This window comes from Anabrus simplex, chromosome 5 (genome assembly GCF_040414725.1).
Source record: "Anabrus simplex isolate iqAnaSimp1 chromosome 5, ASM4041472v1, whole genome shotgun sequence".
Lineage (NCBI taxonomy): Eukaryota > Metazoa > Arthropoda > Insecta > Orthoptera > Tettigoniidae > Anabrus > Anabrus simplex.
In genome coordinates, this window is record NC_090269.1 from 54,177,442 (window position 1) to 54,201,824 (window position 24,383).

General features: G+C 43.7%; 1 protein-coding gene across 2 annotated transcripts in view; it reads left to right on the forward strand.

Moving 5' to 3' along the window:
• LOC136873731 (uncharacterized) overlaps positions 1-24,383 on the forward strand; it is a 33,530-nt gene that overhangs the window by 3,533 nt on the left and 5,614 nt on the right. For both annotated transcript variants that reach the window (XR_010860164.2, XM_067146886.2), the window contains exon 2: positions 23,323-23,478. Coding sequence is in view for 1 of the 2 variants with exons in the window: in XM_067146886.2 (XP_067002987.2) it covers positions 23,323-23,478 (156 nt within the window). In the remaining variant the exon portion in view is untranslated. The remainder of the gene's footprint in view (positions 1-23,322; positions 23,479-24,383) is intronic.

Below are 24,383 nucleotides of genomic sequence, written 5' to 3' on the forward strand. Positions count from 1 at the left end.
TTCAGCATGTGCAAGACACCCTGGCTGTTCCAATATCGACCAGAACAATTTCCCGTCGATTGGTTGAAGGAGGCCTGCACTCCCGGCGTCCACTCAGAAGACTACCATTGACTCCACAGCATAGACGTGCACGCTGGCATGGTGCCGGGCTAGAGCGACTTGGATGAGGGAATGGCGGAACGTCGTGTTCTCCGATGAGTCACGCTTCTGTTCTGTCAGTGATAGTCACCGCAGACGAGTGTGGCGTCGGCGTGGAGAAAGGTCAAATCCGGCAGTAACTGTGGAGCGCCCTACCGCTAGACAACGCGGCGTCATGGTTTGGGGCGCTATTGCGTATGATTCCACGTCACCTCTAGTGCGTATTCAAGGCACGTTAAATGCCCACCGCTACGTGCAGCATGTGCTGCGGCCGGTGGCACTCCCGTACCTTCAGGGGCTACCCAATGCTCTGTTTCAGCAGGATAATGCCCGCCCACACACTGCTCGCATCTCCCAACAGGCTCTACGAGGTGTACAGATGCTTCCGTGGCCAGCGTACTCTCCGGATTTCTCACCAATCGAACACGTGTGGGATCTCATTGGACGCCGTTTGCAAACTCTGCCTCAGCCTCGTACGGACGACCAACTGTGGCAAATGGTTGACAGAGAATGGAGAACCATCCCTCAGGACACCATCCGCACTCTTATTGACTCTGTACCTCGACGTGTTTCTGCGTGCATCGCCGCTCGCGGTGGTCCTACATCCTACTGAGTCGATGCCGTGCGCATTGTGTAACCTGCATATCGGTTTGAAATAAACATCAATTATTCATCCGTGCCGTCTCTGTTTTTTCCCCAACTTTCATCCCTTTCGAACCACTCCTCCTTGGTGTTGCATTGTCACTGTCAGTCAGTGTATGAAGAATCTGGTGAGAATGTAGCCGAAGCTCCAAATAGACGTCTGCCTTCTACACGCGTATTTCGCCGTATTTGTTTCATAGAAACAACTCTTTTATAGAGTGGAATGTCTACAAGTGTATAAATTAATAAGTTATTAAATTTTCTGTTCTGTACCTTTGGCGTGTTTACAAATGCACCGTGTTATGAAACGAGTGAAATAAAAAGACTGCTATTTGTTTCACAACATCCACAATTCAGCACGTTGTAGCACTCCTTCGAAAACAAGTGATTCGGCATCCCATGCATCACTAGTGCATGCGGGACAATATAAGTAGTGAGTACGGCGCTCGTGAGCCGCCTGGTATATTAGTTATTTATAGCTGTTACATTTTATTTGAGGGAACCCGATTTTTTTTGGGGGGGGGGGCAGGCGGGCCCGTACGATATACGTCACGCCCATCGTAAGGACGCTGCTGAGGTATGGGTGGTGCTGAGTACTGGCATTCGAAGCACGACCAGTGAGTCAATAGATGTTATGAAAGCCATAGGCCGGTTACACAATAGGCGGATTTTGCCGCGGCGGCATATTTACCGTACGAAATCGGCGTGCTTACACACCATCGTTCCCAACCGTACGATATGGATCGTACATGTACAATAATTTGATGCTGTGCACTATCGTACGATCCAACCCACGGATAGTACGTCCATTGTACGATACTATGACGAATCGTAAATTTTGTCTTGTTTTCCCTTAAAATGCGTAGATTTTTGTTCTTTCTTTTATTCGTGCGAGTTATGTTCTATCATAGATGACAAGTTGGAAAGAGAAGGGGAGGCTTCATGAATAATGAGATTCCCAAAGGGAATTTACCAAGAATGGACTCTTTCCTTTCTCCATTTTAGCCCGCTGAAACTAGGAATTATTAAAAAAGGCAATTTGTGTAAATTTTCAATTATTAACAAAATTACTATCGAAAATACGCACATAATGTCGTTTGTCGCAGCTAACCGATTTGTACAGCGCCACAGCAAGTAGTGGAGATTTCGCAAATGCGATGGGGAAGGGGTATATTTTTTGCCAAGGTTGTGGACACCGCTTGCCGCGTGCATTCGTCAGTCTGGCAGTCTCATTAATATTGTCTGTTAGTTTCTTAGAGTGTAGTCAAATACTAAATGATTTTAAAATTTTATAATCAAGCCGTACTTCTATTTAATTGTAATACCTGTGTAATATTGTTGCTTTGGTGAATGTTTTATTGTATAGTATTGAATCAAAATCTCAAAAAAACTATTATTGTCGCACTTAAGTTAGTAAACTGTCCACCTCTACCTCTCTGTCGAAATTCGCTCAAAGAGCATCAAAAACTTACCATTTTGTAGCTATTTGTTCAGTTTTGATGTGTATAACCCCCCCCCCCCCCCGGCTATATCCCTCAACCCGGCTACTTTCTGTTGTCTGTATATATTTTTTTGCCCCCCCCCCACTTCTAATTCCCAATCGCCACTCCTGACTGAGGCTGTACCTTAATTAAGACCACGGTCGCTACCTCCCGAATCCTAGTCCTTCCCCATCCAAAACCAGACCAAACCCCAGGGTGCAACAGCCCCAAAGTGTCATGGCCTACCAAGCGACCGCTGGTCAGCCTGAAGGCTTGCACATTACGAAGTGTCGAGTGGTCGGCGACGATTCCTCTCGGCCGTTATTCTTAGGCTAAACGAAAGTTAAAATTCAAGCTACAGCCGATAAAACAGACCACTATCCGATATACAGCCGATGACGAGGTCTGCTGATTGCCCTCGTTGTCATCTTTACTCTAAGCATGTCGGAGGAAGGAATAGCTTGCCACTCCTCCTCATAACTGCGAGCCTACCTCACCCTTTCATGTCCCTCGAATATGATTACTGCAGTTTTTTTTTTTTTTTTTTTTTTTTTTTTTTTTTTTTTTTTTTTTTTTTACCGATTGTTGATAAATCTTTCCTTATATTTGATCCCGATTATCTTCAGAATTTTCAGACCTCGGACCAATCAACGCTATCAAACGCCTTTTCCAGATCGACAAATGCCAAATACGTGGGTTTGTCTTTCTTTATTAGTCTTCTACGGTCTTCTGAGGTCAGATGCCGAGTGAATATTGCTACATTTCTTCCAAGACCGAACTGGGATTTTGGATTCAACTTGTCTTTCCATTCTTCGATAATACAATACTTCGAATTAAAATTTTACACGCCCGAGATACTAAATTAACGATGCAATATTTTTACCATTCATCAGCATCTGCTGCCTTTGGAACAGGAATAACAACATCCTTTTGCATAGACAAGATGGTCTAGGAAAGCTATCCTAGCCCGGCTCCGTGCCCGAATGATCAGCGTCGAGGGCTTTTGTTCAGAGTGTTTTTTTTTTGTTTTTTTTTTTTTTTGCTAGGGGACTTACGTCGCACCGACACAGATAGGTCTTACGGCGACGATGTTCAGAGTGTACCGGGTTCGATTCCTGGACGGATCGGGGATTTTAACAACGTCTGTTTAATTCCTCTGGCTTGGGGACTGGGTGATTGTGCTTGTCCCAATACACTTTTCGTCAAAAACTGTACATATAACACACCACGTTATTAACAACCGCAGAAGCATACAATATGGCTGGCTTCAGGAAAGGCATCCCTCGTAAAACAAGACCAAGTCCATATGTGCGACACAGTCCGCACCCGTGATCCTGCCAGGTTGTGGCAAAAGCAGTGGAAATAATAATAATAATAATAATAATAATAATAATAATAATAATAATAATAATAATAATAATAGTATAATCTTTCATATGTCTCTGGATATTGGACAAGGAAGTGCATGGCTCTATGACAATGAAATGATCTTCCTCGCAGCTGGCCGGGTCGTCTAGAACAAGTCTTTTACATTTCCCCTCATATCTGACTGAAGTCTGAACGGCCGAAATGACGAGCATTCAGCGCACCCTCCACCCAATTACACAGCCTCTCTAGTGCCATTCTTTATTAATGCCTTGTGCTCATCGATCAAACTTGACAAATATCGTGCATGTCCTCGTCACATGTGTGTGGATTGTTCGTAGAACGGGTGTCAATCATTGTCTGCCATGAGTGTCCGTGTCCGACTCGTTGGCTGAATGGTCAGCGTACTGGCCTTCGGTTCAAAGGGTCTCGGGTTCGATTCCCGGCCGGGTCGGGGATTTTAACCTTCATTGGTTTTAGTTGCGGGTTAGAATACGGAATTTTATATCATGACTAGAGCCCGGATTTCCATGCACTATCAAATCTCAAAATATGCCTGCATTAATGCACTACCACATGGCAAAACATGCACATTAAACTGGAAAATATGCACTGTCAAAATTAATTTCAACATGGTTACATTTTCAGCTTCTGTTGAAACATTGTACATCAACTAAGTTCTCAAAATTGCCTTGATTGTCAGCACATTCTTAAACACAGAAAATGATCTTTCTACGTCACAAGAAATGACAGATGCATGCTTAAATGAAAACATTTGGAACAAAGTGAGATCAAATTGCACGTCACCGAGCTCGATAGCTGCAGTCGCTTAAGTGCGGTCAGTATCCAGTATTCGGGAGATAGTGGGTTCGAACCCAACTGTCGGCAGCCCTGAAGATGGTTTTCCGTGGTTTCCCATTTTCAGACCAGGCAAATGCTGGGGCTGTACCTTAATTAATGTCACGGCCGCTTCCTTCCCACTCCCAGCCCTTTCCTGTCCCATCGTCGCCATAAGACCTATCTGTGTCGATGCGACGAAAAGCAACTAGCAAAAACAAAAACAAAAAAATTGTACGTGTTTTGCATTTTCGCCACATAATACGTCTTGTATACGCTTTTGAACTCAAAATCATGCTCTGAACGGATCACGTTGTACAGCTTATCTCTAGCTAACACAACTACTTTATCTGTGATGATTGCAAACATATTTGAATGTCTTCAATAACTGCTAACGATTCGACAAGGGGTAGACCTGTAGCTTCCAATTTTGGTATTGCAGCACGCAATTTTCCAGAATTTGATTTTATATAAATTAAGTCCTGCTGTATATTCTTTTTGCTGAATTCCACTTGTGCATCTTTAATGCAAGCAATGTCCGACTCGTTGGCTGAACGGTCAGCGTACAGGTTCAGAGGGTCCCAGATTCGATTCCCGGCCGGGTCGGGGATTTTAACCTTAATTAGTTAATTCCAATGGCACGGGGGCTGGGTGTATGTGTTGTCTTCATCATCATTTCATCCTCATCATGACGCGCAGGTCGCCTACAGGAGAACCCGTCCTGGGATATCCAGGCACTAAAAGCCATACGACATTTCAATGCAAGCAACGTCATCTACTGAAAGACTGTCTACGACCTAAAACTGGTAAAAATAATTCAATTAAGTGATAAGTTGCACGCGGACAAACATGTTTACATCTAATTCTGTATATTTACTTAATGCAGTTGTCACCGTGGGGCAAAGGTTTTGTAACATCAAAACTTGATGTGAAGAGGTGGCTGCAGCAGAAAGCAGAAGGTTGGACAGATTATAGAAGGCAGTTTGTAGAATGAAGATTTGATTGGAGCAGTGAGTATTGAATCCGGAGGCCCCGGGTTCGATTCCCGGCCAGGTCAGGGATTTTTACCTGGACCTGAGGGCTGGTTCGAGGTCCACTCAGCCTACGTGATTAGAATTGAGGAGCTATCTGACGGTGAGATGGCGGCCCCGGTCTAGAAAGCCAAGAATAACGGCCGAGAGGAATCGTCGTGCTGACCACACGACACCTTGTAATCTACAGGCCTTCGGGCTGAGCAGCGGTCGCTTGGTAGGCCAAGGCCCTTCAAGGGCTGTAGTGCCATGGGGTTTGGTTTGGTTTGGTTTTTAGTGAGTATTGAATGTTGTCATCGCTACCTACCAGTACACACAGATGTAATAGAAACGGTGACTTTAATGTGCCGTGTGTAGGATCACTCCATCAATTCAGTAACGTGAATGGAATCAAATGAATCGATTCAGTAAAATCAATCAAATATCCCGTCCCTATATCGTATGTACTAACTTGGGTTGTCAGGTAGGATGCCAGGAATACATTGTCTCTAAATCTCTCAATAATAAACATATAACGTGGAAAAACGATCCCCAATTCTGCAAACTAACATTCATAATAGACACTGCCATGCAATTTTAACATTATGTATCGCCAAAGTCAGAAGAGCAGTCAGAGTATGCAATATAAACGTCCAAATATTCGCTATTAAATCCAAAACTTCAAAATATGCATGATGCATGAATTATCTCCTAATAAGGCCAAAACATGCAAACATGTACGGAAAAAGAACGGTTATTTGGAATCGTTAAGTCATGAAACAAATATCTACAAAGTTTGAAACGTGTAACTAAAATACTGAAAAACATGCATTTGCATGGAAATCCGGGCTCTAATCATGACTAACCAGTGTGTGGCATAGCGCTAGGCGCTGCTTAATCCAGGATAACCTTCGGCCTCTTGTATTTGAGGCCTTGGGTTTCGTAGTTATCTAGTGTGTTTACTAGCGGATTAGCCGCTTGGGACAGCTTTCTGTAAAATTTCTCAGCCATGTTCCGTCTTCTATGACTAAGGGTTGTAATGTGACACTCATCGTGAATGTCGACATTACGCACATATCAATCGGCACCCGTAATAAGGCGAAGTGCCCGGTTCTGTACGACTTGCACTTTATTCAAGTGCCAAACGGCGGCAATGCCACATATAGGGCAGGCATAATCCAGTAGCGGTCGCAATAGTGAAGTGTACAGTAAGTGTTTGTTGTCTGGGGATAGGCTTTTTCAACTTTCAATAAAGGAAATAATTTAGAGACACTACTGTGGGCCATGGCCGCGATTTGTGATATTTGCTGCCGAAAGGTCAGTCCTCGGTCTAGGTTGACACTAGGTACGAGTACTTCGCACTCGAAGACCATCTGATTACTTCTCCAAAGAAGTTCAGACCGTCCTCGAGCCGGCCCATGCGTTTAGTGAATAAGGTGGCATGGCACTTATTTACATTCATTTTGATTCTCCACTTTTGAGCCAGGGCTCGAGAGTGAGATAGGCCTGTAGTTCTGTGGGAATATCAGGTCGGATTGTGCTTCCCCTCAGCCGGCTTTTACTTTCCCACGTCGCTGGCCCAGGGCTGTGCGGTTACATGACAGTTCCACACATTGTCAAAAATGCTGTCACCTCTCCACAGCCCTTGGACGCGGCTACCTGATTAATGACTCAAAAATAATCTCGACTGACAGTTCCGCATAAATCCCCCCCCCCAGGGCTACAGCGCGACTCCCACTCCCCACAAACTGCCTCCCGCCAACCCAAATAAAAAGATTAATTATGGATTATTATTAGTCTTCTATACTGTACTAATTATATATATATACTACCGGTAATAAGCAGCTGTGCGTGCGTGTGCGTGTGCGTGTGTGTGTCCGGCTTATCTCGAAAACGGCTACTTCTAACTGCGCCAAAACTATACTTTAAAATATATAATGTTTAAACCAAATGTATATTTTATTTAACTGATGTGAACGAGCGCAGCGGGTTCGCCCTGGCGAATTGCCGAAGCGATTTTTTTTAATATTTCATTTTATTTCTCACAAATAACAAGATGCAGTATTAACATACAAAAGTAACACAACAAGCAAAGCACTCAATCTCTTATTATAGTATAATGTTCACTAGTCACAAGTCCTTCTGGCATTGAAAAAAAAATATATATATATCACCTTTTCCCTCGTATCTGCTTGTTCTAGAGAACAGTCGTTTCAACTGAGAAAAAAGAGAAAAAAAAGCCATTGGCACAAAACACATTGCGTGAAAAACACTGCACTATCCACTGCACGACCATTCGACTGTTATAATGAAACACTCCTGCCTGCTGTCATTTCTTGATGGATACAGTACTTTTGCATCCATCTCTTGGCCCAGGCCAGAGTAAAGTGTAGCTTGCACTGAAGTCCCAGTCTCATCCATGGCTGTGACAATATGGGAGCTGCTGGGGTATGGGTGGTGCTGATTAATGACATTCGGAGCACAACCAGTGTGTCTGAGTGTCATGAAAGGTGTTGCTCATAGGATTAGTTGTGCTACAATAGCACTGTCTGGCCCAGTGAGGAAAGCAATGGCAAACTACCTCACTCCTCATCTTGCCTAGTACGCCTCATTTTTGGACTGCCATTGGTTTTTGTAGTTTCCCTATAACTGCACAGCCTTTGGTGATGCTATTTGAGGATCCAACCAGCCTCTGGGCTGATGACCTAACAGACAGACAGACACAATGAAACACTCTCGAGTTCCTTAACTTGATGTTTCTCTCTCGATGGCACACGTTTCAGTAATTGTTGTTTGGCATCTTTTAGAAGACGAGTGAACGTGTTTAGGGAGCACTGTTCGTTTTTCTGGACATAATAAAGATACCCCATGACAAGCCAGGTTTGCGCAAATTTCAAGTGCTGCGTACCGAAATCTAGCTCTAAAGCTGCTCTGTAAGCTGCATTAGGATTAGCTGATCCTGCCATCTGTCTTAGCACAGAACAAAACCATTTCCAGACTACTTTGACATTTCCACAGGTGGTAAGTTTATGCCTCTGTGTGTCCACCTTCAGACATTTTTTTACAGAGTGGGGATTGGGTGATGTTGTGACGGAATTTTTTATCTTCTATGGGAATAATTTCGTTTATAGCTTTATATGCGGCTACTTTCCAGTCAGTTGGTATATGAGGATCTTTGAAATTTCTCCAGATTTCATTCCATTTCCTATTTGGGTACTTCTCCGTGATCTGGGGTTGTGTTTCGTTCTTCTCTACTAGATGACTGTATATTACTCTTGTAGGAGGTACGTTGTGTTCTGTCACTCGTATCGCATCTATCGCATGCAGCGCTCTTTTAAAACATCGTGTCGGCACTGAATACTTTGGATTTTGCTGACGTGTATTCCAAAAATAAGTATTATGAGCAGCTCCTACTCCTGTCTTCGCAATCATTAACTCTCGCATTAAAAGCGCTTGGCATTTTTCGCCGACTGCTATGAGACCCAGTCCTCCTTGCGCTACTGATTTTCTCATTTGTGATCTTGCTACACGAAACATATATCCGCACCATAAATAATAACTAATACAGAGTTCAACTCGCTGGCTTATTTTTACCGGCATGGGTAGAATTTGTGCCACATACCACAATTTAGATAACGCAAACAAGTTTATATTCCATACCTTTTGGATGATGTTCAGATTTCGACTCAAACTGATTGACAATGTGGCACGTACCCTTGAAACTATGGTTGTCCAGTTTATGTCAATATTTTGGGACATATTAGGGGTGAACACTAATCCCAAAATCTTAATTCTATTTTTAATTGGTACGGACGCAATTGTCATCTCTTGTGACCAGCTACCAAGCGGTAGTATCTCGGATTTTTGATAACTGACTTGGACATTAGAGGCTTTCTCGTAAGTTGTTATTATGCTCTTCAACTGTGGGGCAACGGTTGGTGTCTGCAGTAATATGGTGTAATAGGCTGTAACCGTGAACAGGCTCTGGGGGTTGGGAATCGTGCACATTACAAAGTGGACTGCCCAAATAAAGGGCTCAATACTTAAAGCAAAAAGAGTCATTAATAGGGGACATCCTTGTCGTACCGATGTTTTAATTGGAATTGTTCTGGAAAAGTGTCCATTAAGAAGTATTCGAGAACGCGCCGAACTTTTCAGGGTTCGAATAAGATTGCATATTGCGGTTGGGAGACCCAAGCGTTGCAGCACTGCTAAGAAGTACCCACGATGCACACTGTCGAAAGCTTTTCGGAAGTCCAGGTTTAGAATCGCGCCCATTTCAGTTGGTTCTGCTTCAAAGTGTAACACTGCATTTCTTACTGCCTGTAGGATGTTGGTTATTTTCCTTTCAGGAATAGCACATGTTTGCCCTACTTTGATGATGTTATTAAGGTAGGGTCGTATTCTTTTCGCCAGTATTTTCATGAAGAGTTTGTAGTCGGTGGTGAGGAGTGTTATCGGGCGGAAATCCGATACAGTTCGTCGTGCGGGGACTTTGGGTATAAGGATTATAATTCCTTCATTAACGCCTGTGCAATCTTGTAGATTGGCGAACAATACTTGCATTAGTGTTAAAAGGTTTGTTTTCATGACGTTTCAGTACTTTTTGTAGAAAAGATGTCAGACCATCAGGGCCTGGAGCTGATCTGTTACTGGCCGATCGTAGGGCCTCGAATAGTTCACTTTCTTCAATTGGACGGAGGAGCTGCTGGCTGTCATTATCATTGAGTTGTTGATCGACGAAAGACAGAATGATCGATTGATCTAGCGGGGAATTCTCACAGTCCCGGAACGTTTCTCTAAAGTATTTCTTAGTTTCGTTTAGACTGTCTTTAGTAGATAAGAGTCGTCTGTTGCCATCTGCATGAAGAGTAGATATTATTTTGCTCTTCCCGTTCCTTTTTTCATGGGCTACATGATAAAGCTGAGCTTTTTCTTCTGCTAAGGGTGAATTAGAACACGAACGAACTAAGGAACCCTGTAGGATGTTCCCCTGTATGGCTGTTATTCGTCGTTTAACTGAAGCTATGTGACTATTTACGTTGTAACCTGCTTATTGACGCACCAGAAGGTCAGTTAGTATGGTGTAGTAAGAGTACAGAGTGTTCCGTTTGTTACTTGCTTTTTTCTGACCCATGTTTCTTAAATAAGGATTGAATCGCTAGTTTAACCTTATGCAACCATTTGTGTACAGTTAAAGGTCCCTGTTGGGTGAGACGACTGAGCATATTTGACCACATCTGTTGAAAGTTCTCTTTCACTTGCTCGTCATCAAACAACGCATTATTTAGTTTCCAATATCCCTTCCCGATAACAGGTATTCTCCTAGCGGTACGAATCTTCAGTAGGACAGCGTGATGATCACTAACACTTATGTCACGTACATGCGGAGCTAGGTCTCTGTTTACGTAAAATCTATCAATTCTAGAAGCCGATGTTCCTCGAAAAAATGTAAATTGTACGAAATTGCCATGTTTACTTTCCCATCCATCACGAAGCTCTAAGGCCTGACATATCCTCTCAAGCGCTGGAGAAGAATTGGATTCTCCTCTCTGGTCTTTGGCGTGTAAAACATAATTAAAATCCCCACCGAAAATCAAGTCTTTGTGGTTATGTCGTAAATAGAATAGTAGGTGTGTGGTCAGAACTTCCTCTCGCTCGTGACGACGATGTGTTCCAGAGTGCAGGTAGATGTTTATGTACAGTGTGTTATCTTCTGTTAATATCGACGTGATTCTCCCACTAGGGTGTGTTTCACAAAGTTTAATGTGTAATCCAGATCTGTATATAATTGCAGTGCCTCTCGAGTCTTCCCCAGGATTGGCAATATATTGGTAATTGTTCCCAAGGTAAGGCAGAGTAAAGACGTCAACTTCTTGTAGGAAAAGGATATCGATGTCATAATCTCTAATAAATTCTTGTAATAGTACCTGTTTGCTGCGACTTCTCAGGCAATATACATTAAGTGATGCTACGGTATGAAGTAGAATGGTAAAGGAAAATAACACAGCGTCAATCATAATGATTAGTTTGGATATGGAGACGAGTGCTGAAGTTATTTATTCGGAACATGTTTGATAATTTTAGTGCCTTTCTTTTTGCCAGTGTCATCTACCGGCCGCTTTAACCTAGGATCCCTTTGTCTAACTTGAGGTAGTTTTGTTTCCGTAATTTCCATTTCTTCTACCGACGGAGGTCTCTCGTTTTCGAAGGTCGGTGATATTTTATGCTCTTCCCTACTTTGCATGTTACTGTCTTTGACGGATGTTGGTGGTGTCAATACATCTCCGCCCTCTGTTTCCATACCCTGAGTTATTGGAGGCTGTAACTGGTTATGATTTGTTTCTTGGGGTAGCTGTGCTGGCAGTAAGGCATCTGACTCGATCGTAGGTAGCCCTTCCGGTTGTGGTATTCGATTATCAGTTGTCTGATCCCCCACCTGTTGACCTAATAACTCTGTCTCCCTGTGCGTCACAGAAATGGCCGGCATAGTGTTCTGGTGATCATGTTGTGTTTCCTGTGTAGCTTCATGTAAGTCACTAGGTGACGAACTGTGTGAGTTGCCTTCAGGAGTCAACTGCGTAGCTTGCAGCGGACTGCGCTGTGTCCCAGTTTCCCACTCGCCAAGGTCGCCCAAGTGGGACTAGCAGGTTCTTCGGTTAACTGGACAGGTTGTTTACGTCGTGGGCATTGACCCCGTAAGTGTCCCACTGCATTACAAGACGAGCACGTAGTAGGCTAATTTTCGTAACTGATCAGGGCTTTATGCCCACCAATATCTAAGTAAGACGGCATATGTTGCTTTAAGATTAGTCTAATTGCTCGTATACCATCATAAACCTTGTACCGGAAACCTGAGCTCCACGTTTCATCCTGAATCGAAAAAATTGTCCCATATTTACTAATTTGTTCCACAATAATTCTATGTGGTACCTCCATCGGAAGATAAAAAAATTCTCACCAACTTTGTACCAAGACCCGCAGAATCAATAATCACTTTGCTACGGAACCCATTACTATGTAAGAAGGAGTGCTCACCCGCATAATCCTGTAGTAGTTTTTCAGTTGTTTCGTGCTTCTTGCATTTTATGAACACTTGCCGCGATATACCATTAAGCTGGATCATCTCGATGTCACTTTCTTCTAAGTGCAAGGTGTCAAAAATCCCGTCATGCACTTCTTATGGGGCTGGTCGGGGCGTGTCTCTGTCGGTGAAGTTGATCACAATCGTATTCTTCCTTTCCACTATCATGATAATCTTTTAACGATAAACACACACATATCTTGAACAATCCTATCTGTCACCACTGTCAAGAGTTTATCAGGTAGTCACTTACACACAGATAAAAACAGACTCGTTAGACCGTACACTCAGTTCGAGAGCTCACTAGCTGCCCTGACTTGCACGCACGCTGGTCCAAGCAGAACTGATGCTTCGCTCGCCTATAACATCAAGGCTCGCCCCATTGACTTTTAAAGTTAACATGTTATTCTTTTCCAGTGAAGAAGGCGATCGGTCTAGGTACTTCGTTATCATTACTAATACGGTCTGGAAAATATCAATGAAGTAGTGTAATTTCCATCGAAATAAAATAAATGCAAAGAGTCTGATTTCCATCATACTTTATCCAGGTTTTGGACTGGCAAAATGATAATAGAATTGATCATTTTGGTGTTGTTATGATTTTGGCGTGTTTAAAATCAGCTTTTCCGGCTTCGTCATTTTCTTGTTTTTTGTATTTTTGGTTTTGGTCCAATTTTCTCTTCTTCCTCTTCATCTGTTTACCCTCCAGGGTCGTTTTCTTCCTCGGACTCAGCGAGGGATCCCACCTCTACCGCCTCAAGGGCAGTATCCTGGAGCTTCAGACTATGGGTTGGGGGATAAAACTGGGGAGGATGACCAGTACCTCACCTGCTATGCTGAACAGGGGCCTTGTGGGAGGATGGGAAGTTTGGAAGGGATAGACAGGGAAGAGGGAAGGGAAGCGGCCGTTGCCCTAAGTTAGGTACCATTCCGGCATTTGCCCGGAGCAGAAGTCGGAAACCACAGAAAACCACTTCCAGGATGGCTGAGGACGGAATCGAACACCCCTATACTCAGTTGACTTCCTGAGGCTGAGTGGACCCCGTTCCAGCCCTTGTCCCACTTTTCAAATTTCATGGCAGAGCCGAGAATCGAACCCGGGCCTCCGGGGGTGACAGCTAATCACACTAACCACTACACCACAAAGGCGGACCCAATTTTCTCAACAATAATAATTATCAACCTACTCCATTTTCTGTGAATAGGCAACTGCCTTCAGAAAACTTTTCATTATTTTGTCATTTTCGATTTTTTTCTGGTTTTCCTCAAACCGTCCGTCTAGTTTGACGTCTATGTTTGTCTTCTTTTATTTCCCTTCCATGTTGAGCTCAGCCTTCAGGAATGCGTAGTTGGTCTTCTCAGCTTCCGTCTTCAACACTTTGATAATCTCTCTTAATTTGGGGTGAGGTCTCCCGACAAGATTGTTGAGTCGGTTGTTCCAGCCCTCAACAGCGTTCGTTGTCCTGTGCCGTGCCAGCTGTTACGGAGTGGAGACCAGAACATATAAACGTGGATTTTGAAACTGCTGTCATTTCTTCTCTGCAAGCTGCAAGAGGTATTTCCAACAACAAAAATACATGGCTGCTATTTTCACATGACAAAATGCTTGTGGAGAAAAGTACAGGATCTCGGATTGTCGGTGGAGTACCGAGTGAATATCGAAATCAGCCTTCATGTCTATATGTGCGCACCACTTGCGTTTTTAAAGCCTGAGAATATGCTCGATGGGTGGGTGGAAATACACTCTCAAGCTCCAGAAAGTTCCAAACGTAGACAGTTTTTTGACTACTTTGTTGAAAACTGGCTAGACAACCAAGACATTCCAGTCGAGATATGGAATTGCCACCAAGCACCAAGCACCGGATGTCGGAAAAGTGCGAACACATCGTTAAAGCGGAAATTCGCGCACACTAGGGATTATTGCTACCTGACTGGGATTTCCCAGGTCTTGGTAAATATTTTGTTGCCGGAAATATGCGAACAATATCCTGAGAATCCCATCTAGCCTGGATTAGCTTTCCGATTTTAACATCGACATTGTATTTGCAATCTCCCATACCAAGTCACAAACATCTACCAGGTAGTTTTGTAACTAATGCGAACAATAGTGGCGATTTCCACTGCGGCCGGTTCCATCGCTGGTTCGGGGCGCATACCCGTACTTTTGTTCACTTTACTTTTAACCTTCATTGCCTTAGCAATATTAAGTATAGAAATTGTTACCACGATCAGGAGTAGGCCCTTCGCTCATTATAATGGTTACGCGTACCGTAAGTATAGAGAAACAAAAGCAAGTGTTACGTATGTATAAATGACGAAACCTATAAAAGCCGATTTTAAACGACAAATGTATTTTTTTTTAATGACGAAGCCTATGAAGGCTGGTTTTAAACACGCCAAAATCGCAAGATGATAATTATCATTTTGACGGTCCAAAGCCTGTGTAAAGTGTGATGGAAATTAGTTTCAATAAGTTGTGTGGATTAAAGATTATTTTATTTACAGGGTTCGCTTACATTACACGTCTTGTTTCTTATTTTCGAAGATAATGTTCGCAAATTTCCTGCAGCAAAATATTTACCAAGGCCTGGGAAACCCTAGTCAGGTAGTAATAATCCCTATTGTGCGCGAATTTCCACTTTAATGTGTGTTTGCACTTTTCCGCTCACCCCAAGCACCATCCACTTCCCGTACATTTATTATACATTATTTGATGCGTCTATTTAATAATTTAATAATCTTCAGCTATATAATATTATGTGTAGTAGTGCATTAAAAATGAGAAATTTCCAAGGGCTACTCCCAATACTAGCCTTTGAAGTGTGTAAGTATAGCGCATTTGGCACGCCAGCACTGTATGCCGCTCTGGTTATTCTACGCTCTGTGGAATTACCCCCTTGGGTCAGTGACCAGTGCTGGAAGTGGATGGTAGCCTTTGTGGGGAGTGGGGAGACGTGTGTGGAATTGTCAGTCGAGATTATTTCTGAGTCATTAATCAGGTAGCCGCGTCCAAGGGCTGTGGGGAAATGTCAGTATTTTTGTCAGTGTGGGGAACTGTCCGGACACCGGGCTGTGCACACTTACCGACGAACTGTGTTGGTTTACACGTAATGGTTGAAATATACAGGTGCATAGACTGTGGCGTAAGGACTGACACAGTAATTTGTTAGTTTGTGTTTATATTTGTGTACTTTTCTATCAACAGGGTTGCTTGAAGTGATGCTACTTTGATTTGCTTTATAAAAATACGTTTTACTACAGTACCGGTAGTAATATAGAAGCGGCATAGTATTCGGCATTAATCTGCGTTATAATTGTTAGTAAGAGAGTTGAGCATGTTAAGCCCCCGAAAAAAGTATTTTATTTTATACTTCATTATTTATGACAACTTTTAATTACCTATTTTCCTGATACTCGGTGATTACAAAGCATGGTGTTTCTCCCATTTTATGCGAACGCCGTGTTGAACCCATTTAATTATGGATGTCGTTATATGAAAGGACTTCTTCTTCGCGGGTGCAAACTGTATTGCACATGTGGATTTGGCCCTGTTTTACGGCCGGATGCCTTTCCTGACGCCAACCCTATATGGAGGGATGTAATTACTATTGCGTGTTTCTCTGGTGGTTGGTAGTGTAGTGTGTTGTGTGAATATGAAGACGAAAGTGTTGGGACAAACACAAACACACCGGGCCAGGATAATTAATCAGAGGCGATTAAAATCCCCGGCCCGGCCGAGAATCGAACCCAGTACCTTCTGAACCGAAGGTCAGTAAGCTGACCATTCAGCCAACGAGTCAGACCGTTATATGAAAGAACATAAACATGTACTGTACGGAGAGCCGTAGTTATGGACTTGTACACCCCTCAGGCTTGTGCTCTCTGATAACGTCCTCGTAACAGATGTTTCTCGTGTACGCACATGCGGGGCTGTCAGTCGGTTCGTGGCCTTCACATGCCATAGGAGGGACTGACGCAGTCTCGTTCGATGCAGCGGCGCCGACTTTCGGGGGCGAGTGGTAGTTTCAAGAGGCTGCTAAGGCGTTCAATCTGGAGAAGGTGGTAGATGGTTTGATTCAAGAAATAAGGTTAGAAAGCGGGCATTCCTTCAGAGAACTACATTTCCCAATGGAGACTGTTTAGGCGGTACATTTGGTAGTAGAGATTTTCACATTTCGTATCATGAAATGCATAATATACAGTACGGTAATAGGATTTTCTTTCTTTCTTAATCTGCTTACCCTCCAGGGTTGGCTTTACCATCAGACTCAGCGAGGGATCCCACCTCTACCACCACAAGAGCAGTGTCCTGGAGCTTCAGACTATGGGTCGGGAGATACAACTGGGGAGGATGGCCAGTACCTCGCCCAGGCGGTCTCACCTGCTATGCTGAACAGGGGCCTTGCGGGGGAATGGGAAGATTGGAAGGGATAGACAGGAAAGAGGGAAGGAAGCGGCCGTGGCCTTAAGTTAGGTATCATCCCGGCAGTCCGCCTCTGTGGTGTAGTGGTTAGCGTGATTAGCTGCCACCCCAGAGGTCCGGGTTCGATTCCCGGCTCTGCCACGAAATTTGAAAAGTGGTACGAGGACTGGAACGGGGTCCACTCAGCCTCGGAAGGTCAACTGAGTAGAGGTGGGTTCGATTCCCACCTCAGTCATCCTGGAAGTGGTTTTCCACTTCTCCTCCAGGCAAATGCCGGGATGGTACCTAACTGAAGGCCACGGCCTCTTCCTTGCCTGTCCCATCCAATCTTCCCATCCCTCCACTAGGCCCCTGTTCAGCATAACAAGTGAGGCCGCCTGTGCGAGTTACTGGTCATTCTCCCCAGTTGTATCCCTAACCCAAAGTCTGAATCTCCAGGACACTGCCCTTGAGGCGGTAGAGGTGGGATGCCTCGCTGAGTCCGAGGGAAAAACCGACCCTGGAGGGTAAACAGATTACGAACGAACCATTCCGGCATTTGCCCGGAGGAGAAGTGGGAAACCACGGAAAACCACTTCCAGGATGGCTGAGGTGGGAATCGAGGCAGCTTAATAGGATTTTTATTAAGAAAATATATTTATAAAGCTAGTTCTATTTTTTATTATTATTATTATTATTATTGATAGCTTCGTACATAAAACATTTCTTCAAAACATTTATGAACCAAGTTCTATTTTTCTGTTTACTTGTGAATGTTATTGAAAACTCTGTGGTGTAGTGGTTAGTGTGATTAGCTGCCACCCCCCGGAGGCCCGGGTTCAATTCCCGGCTCCGTCACGAAATTTGAAAAGTGGTACGAGGGCTGGAACGGGGTCCACTCAGCCTCGGGAGGTCAACTGAGTAGAGAGGGGTTCGATTCCCTCCTCAGCCATCCTGGAAGTGGTTTTCCGTGGTTTCCCACTTCTCCTCCGGGCAAATGCCGGGATGGTACCTAACTTAAGTTCACGGCCGCTTCCTTCCCTCTTTCTTGTCTATCCCTTCCAAACTTCCCATCCCCCCACAAGGCCCCTGTTCAGCATAGCAGGTGAGGCCGCCTGGGCGAGGTACTGGTCATCCTCCCCAGTTGTATTCCCAGACCCAGAGTCTGAAGCTCCAGGACACTGCACTTGAGGTGGTAGAGGTGGGATCCCTCGCTGAGTCCGAGGAAAAAACCGACCCTGGAGGGAAAACAGATTACGAACGAACTCCGTACATTTGAGAAACAAGCTCTATCTATCATTTTCTGTTTCTTTATTGTATAGGAACGTTTGCGTTGCCAACAGCCGTAACCGCATTGAAACACCGGATTCCGTGAGATCTCCGAAGTTAAGCAACATTGGGCGTGGTCAAGATTTGGATGGGTTGTCACGCGCTGTTGGTGGAGGGTAAGGGAATGGAGGAGCGGAAAGGACCTGGTCACCCTATCGTACTTACACTCCGGCTCAAGCACACCTCTTGAAGGTTCGGATCTGCCTTCGGGCAGAATACACCCTTACCTTAATGTTTGCATTGATAGTTGTTCTTCATTTCACATGCTTGTGATCATGTTAATCATGATCCCCGCCCCCCACTCCCCGATAATTATCCGAAGTCATTTACCAACTTCCGCAATTTATTTTTCAATCCATATGCGGTGGGTGTTGTATGGTGAAAACAATTGGGTTATTAGTCTCTCATAACTTAAATCACAAAATAAATTGTAAGTCTCGATATTTCAAAGAATTAACGTATTACATTGGCTAAAAATAGAGAAGCGGTTAAAGAATCCCCTAAACCTAATACTGCCGGAGTCAGGAGGGAACGATAATTACCTGAGAGAGGTTGACTATGAAAGATGAAAGAGAGAAGCCTGCCTGAAGTAAGTGGAAGCTGGAGCGCCGAGCTACTCCGCGATCACGAGCAGCGTGTCCCTCTGAAGAGTATCTTCTTTCGTCATAGAGGAGAATATTCCCGCGCATACTGAACACGTGGTGAAAAGAAATCTAGACCTAATATAAATGCAGTAGAATCCCGCTAGTCCGCCTCTGTGGTGTAGTTGCTACCCGCGGAGGCCCGGGTTTGATTTCCGGCTCTGCCACGAAATTTGAAAAGTACTACGAGGGGCTGGAAGGGGGTCCACTCAGACTCGGGAGGTCAACTGAGTAGAGGGGGGTTCGATTCCCACCTCAGCCATTCTCGAAGTGGTTTTCCGTGGTTTCCCACTTCTCCTCCAGGCAAATGTCTAGGATGGTACCTAACTGAAGGTAACGGCCACTTTCTTCCCTCATCATTACAATCTTCCCACCCCCTTTGCAAGGCCCCTGTTCAGCATAGTAGTTAAGGACGCCTGGTCGGGTACTGGTCCTCCTTCCCAGTTGTATACCCCGACCCAAACGTATCACGTTCCAGGAAACTGCCTTTGAGGCGGAAAAGGTGGGATCCCTCGCTGACTCCGAGGGAAAAGAAAGAAAGAAACTCCCACTAATCCGAACCCCAAAGGTCCGAAATTTCGGATAATCCAAACAGAATTCGAGATAGAAAAAAATTAAAAATTCCACTGCAAAGAAAGAATTCTTTCATAGTATTGTACCGGTACTTACTAATAATTATTCAGTTAGCATAATAGCAGAATAGGATCCAAATACAGTATCAAAAAAAAACAAACCATAGCGCAACGGCCGTAGAGGGCCTGGGCGTACAAAGCGGCCACTGCTCAGCCGAACGTCTGCTGAATACGAGCTGATGCGTGGTCAGAACGACGAGTACCATTGGCCGTTATTCTTGGCTCGCCGATGTGTTAGTGCGATAACCTCTGGCGGCTATAGGTCCCGCAACAAGAGCTTGCCAAAGAAAGCTGCGCAGAACATCGGCAGTGTTCGGGTGGGCTCGGTAGTAGCACTGCACGCCCCCCTCACTTCGGTAAATCGCCTTACTCCCAGCAGTTGTTAATAAACCGTCTGCGCTGGCGGTCTGGCCAGCTGGACTGAGTGAAATCTCAGCGCGTGAGTGTAATGCCTTATTGTAATTATAACCAGAGCCAGGACACATTACCCTATAGCATAATGATATTGTTGTACATGCAGAATCAAAAATATTGAATGAAATAACAATAACAAACAAAGAGATTAAGAATTATGTGATCGTAAAATAGCAGTTAACTTACCCAATGGCTTGTTCTAGTCCGCATCTTGTGAAAGAGGTTGAAAGCTGCTCATATCGCCTTCACTGTCATCCGCGCTATCACTAACGCTCTCTCCGTCACTGTCACTATCGTCCTCCAGATTAATGATTATGCTGTCTGGTACTTCATCCATTATGTGATCGCTCGCAATGTACTTATTCTCAGTGTCGATTACGTGCCTACATCGACTCGACCATTCTTCTGCCCCAATTGACGCAATTCCTTCCATCAGCAATGTTCTTGCATCATCGAGTCTGAAAGTAACATTCTTTTGTGCTACATAATCTTTAACTTGAGCCCAAATCATTTCGATTGGGTTCAAGTCTGGGTGGTATGGTGGTAGACGCAAAATCGTATGCCCATATGTAGCAAGTAGTCTGTCGATTTGATATGACTTATAGCGTGATTTATGGGATTTAATCAAAGCGTACAGTTGGGGTTTTATCATCTCTGTAGAAAACGGAATACCCTTATCAGTCAACCAATCCTGCATAACTGTTTTTCTGGATGATGATGTGGGTGCACGCTCACATTGGACATTATGGTACGAGGCATTTTCAATCACGACTACAGAGTTGGGTGGCAAATTAGGAATTAATTTCTCTGTCAGATATTTCTCGTAGTTTCTATAGTTCATCTCATCGTGATAATCCCCTGTTGTTTGGTTAGATTTGAAAACCAACAAAGCATTTGGAATGAAACCTGCATCTGAACCGGCATGTACCACTATTAATCGTTGCCCTTTCGAGATAGGTGACTTCAGTCCATGAAGAGTACCGTCACTCCAAGCACTTGACTTGGTGTGCGAACTATGCAAATATGTCTCATCAGTGTAAACAATAGGCCTACCCTCTTGTCGGTACCGCTTTATGCTTTGTACGTACTGCACACGTAGGAGCCTTATGTCAGGCTTCTCCATAAGTATTCTACGCATGTCTTCTGTCTTTCTCCATCGAAAACCTAGGCCTCGAACTATCTTGCTTAGTTTTCTTACGCAACCTTTAAACTGTATATCCTCTACCAGTTTCTTACGGATCTTTTCAAGCGTTGGTCTCTCGCCTTCGGTATTGTGAAAATTGTGAATCGTGCGCCTGACCGCGCATTTCTCAAAATCGTCTAATTCACACTTCTTGACAGACTTCGGTCTTCTCTTTCCAGGCGTTGAAAATGAATCCACTTCACCCCTTTCGATCTTCTTTGCGTCTCGTATTACATTCCGCACGGACCTTTCCGACACACCCGTAGCTTCGGCCACTTTCTTTTGAATAGCACATAAGTTTCCAGTGGGGTGGGTTTCGTTTTTCATGAATTTATACACATTATAAATAACTTCTCTAGTTTGACTGTGTAAAGTTTTAGCACTCACTAATTTAGAACGAAACGGGGGCATCGCTACGTACACTGAATATAATACTACAACAAATTCACTTTCAGCTACGAAATATAAATAAAATATTAATAATACAAGCACACGCTTCTTGCTTCTTTTCAATACACGCTTGATAAAGAGCTGTACACTGTGCCTCTCAGTGAGCGGTTGAGTAACAATGAGCCCGGTAATCAGCATTCGGGCGACACACAGGAGCCCCGCAACGAGCTTAAACTTCGCCAACAGATATTGGTCTCTGCGCACGTTGAAGTTTCGGCAAGCTCTTGTTGCGCTTAGTATAGTAGGCCTACACCGTCACTGCAGGAGGCTTGCAGTGATGTCTCAACCGCGAAGTAGCCCTCAGCGTCTTTGGAAAGGTGTGGCAATCCAACTGACGAGTCCACTGACACACTGGGGCGAAAAGCTGGTAATTTCACGATTGAAAAGTCCTAAAGTGCCTCTGTGGTGTATTTGTTAGCGCGATTAGCTGCCACCCCCGGAAGCCCGATTTCGATTACCGAATCTGCCACGAAATTTGAAGTCGTACGAGGACTGGAACGGGGTTCACTCAGCCTCGGGAGGTCAACTGAGTAGAGGGGAGTTCGATTCCCACCTGAGCCATCCTCGAAGTGGTTTTCCGCGGTTTCCCCCTTCTCCTCCAGGAAAATGCTGGGATGGTACCTTACTTAAGGCCACTGGCGCTCCCTTTCCTTTTCCTTGTTTGTCCCTTCCAATTTTATCACCCCCCCCCCTCACAAGGCCACTGTTCAGCATAGCAGGTGAGGCCACCTGGGCGAGGTACTGGTCCTCCTCCCCAGTTTTATCCTCGACCCAATGTCTCACGCTCCAGGACACTACCCTTGAGGCGATAGAGGTGGGATCCCTCGCCGAGTCCGAAGAAAATCCAACCCTGGACGCTAAACGATTAAGAAAGCAAGAAGGAAAGAAAGAATGAAAGACTACAAGAACTTTAAAGTCGTAGTTCCTTCCAATTTGTCCTCTTGAATACCAACTTTATATTCATATTGTGATCTTTCCTACTTTTAAAGACACCACTCAAACTTATTCGTCTACTGATGTCATTCCACGCTATCTCTCTACTGACAGTTCGGAACATACAACTTTAGTTGAGCAGCTCGTCTCCTTTCTCCCAATATTCTTCTCAGACCAAACATTGCAACATTTTCGTAACGCTACTCTTTCGTCGAATATCACCCAAAACAAATCGAACTGCTTTTCTTTGAATTTTCTCCAGTTCTTGAATCAAGTAATCCTGGTGAGGGTCCCATACACCAGAACCATACTCTAGTTGGGGTCTTACCAGGGACTTATATGCCCTCTCCTTGACATCATTACTACAACCCCTAAATACCCCCATAACCATGTGCCGACATCTGAACCCTTTATTTACAATCCCATTCACGTTATTACCCCAATTGAAGATCTTATATTAACACCTATGTACTTACAATGACCCCCAAAAGGAACTTTCACCCCATCAACGCAGTAATTAACAATGAGGGGACGTTTGCTATTTGTGAAACTCACAACCTAACTTTTAACCCCGTTTATCATCATACTATTGCGTACTGTCCATCTCAGTAAAATCATTTTGCCTCCAGCCAAACAAAATTCCAGCACTTTTATCAGAAATTTTGACAGATCAGAGTACGCCTCATACAACAAGTTTCGTATGGATGGCTATATCGTCATCGTTCAAAATTATTCTTGAACAATCTTAGACTACAATCACCGATATGGTTTTCTTTTCCAGGGCATCTACGACATCTGGATTGAAAGTATTCACGAATGTGACGACCCCGGCTCAGATGAGGTGAAATTTTCTACGGAACTCACTACGACAGACAACAACCTCATGACATGGAATACCAATTGGACATGGCCTTACGATCTGGATGATAAAGTCTCGGTAAGTATGAACAAATATTTTTCTTATCATTTAAAGAGAGTAGAGTAAACGTATGGAATTTATTTATTTAATTTATTTATTTATTTATTTATTTATTTATTTATTTATGTATTTATTTATTCTTCATTTCGAATCACCCATCTTTGGGGTACGTCAGATCAATCACTTCTTAGATGCTTGTGCTCTTTTCTTCTCCCAATAGTTCTTCATTCTAACTGATCTCCTCCTCCTTTCCTTCTCTGATATTTTAATCGGTTTTCTGGAGTTGTTCTTCACTTGGAACCTTTTATTTATTTATTTATTTATTTATTTATTTATTTATTTATTTATTTATTTATTTATTTATTTATATCACGAACAGAGTGCAACGCCAATTGTAGGTAGCTTAAAATAGCCTAAAGTTTACAAGGTTACAAAGTAATTGAAATAAAACACAAAAACAAAATTAAAGCGTGGAAAAATTACTAACGCACACAATAAAGTTATTGGATTCTGAACAAATTCCTACTTCTTCGATGAAGGGTCAGGGCGAGCTTCTTCAGAGGGCCCCGTGTTCGATTTACGAGCAGGCTGTGGCATTTAGCCACGTCTTGTTAAAGTGAGGAACACGTAAAATCAAAGTCTGGGGCGTGAGAGCGTTCTGCGTATTATGTGAGACAGGGCATTCGATGTAATGTTGCCAGACCCCTCTCTCTGTTTCTTCCAAACAAGTTTATCTGCAGTAGGATATTCACCTGCAGTATACAAAATTATGCGCCGCAAGGCGCTTTTTTTAAAATTATTTTTTAATTAGTAAATGCTCACTTACTTTTGCGATTATATTTCTTTTCCGATGACTTGAAAATAGCCAACCAGCTGGCTTTAATATAAACATTTGTTTCACTCAGTCCCCATGCTTCAGCATT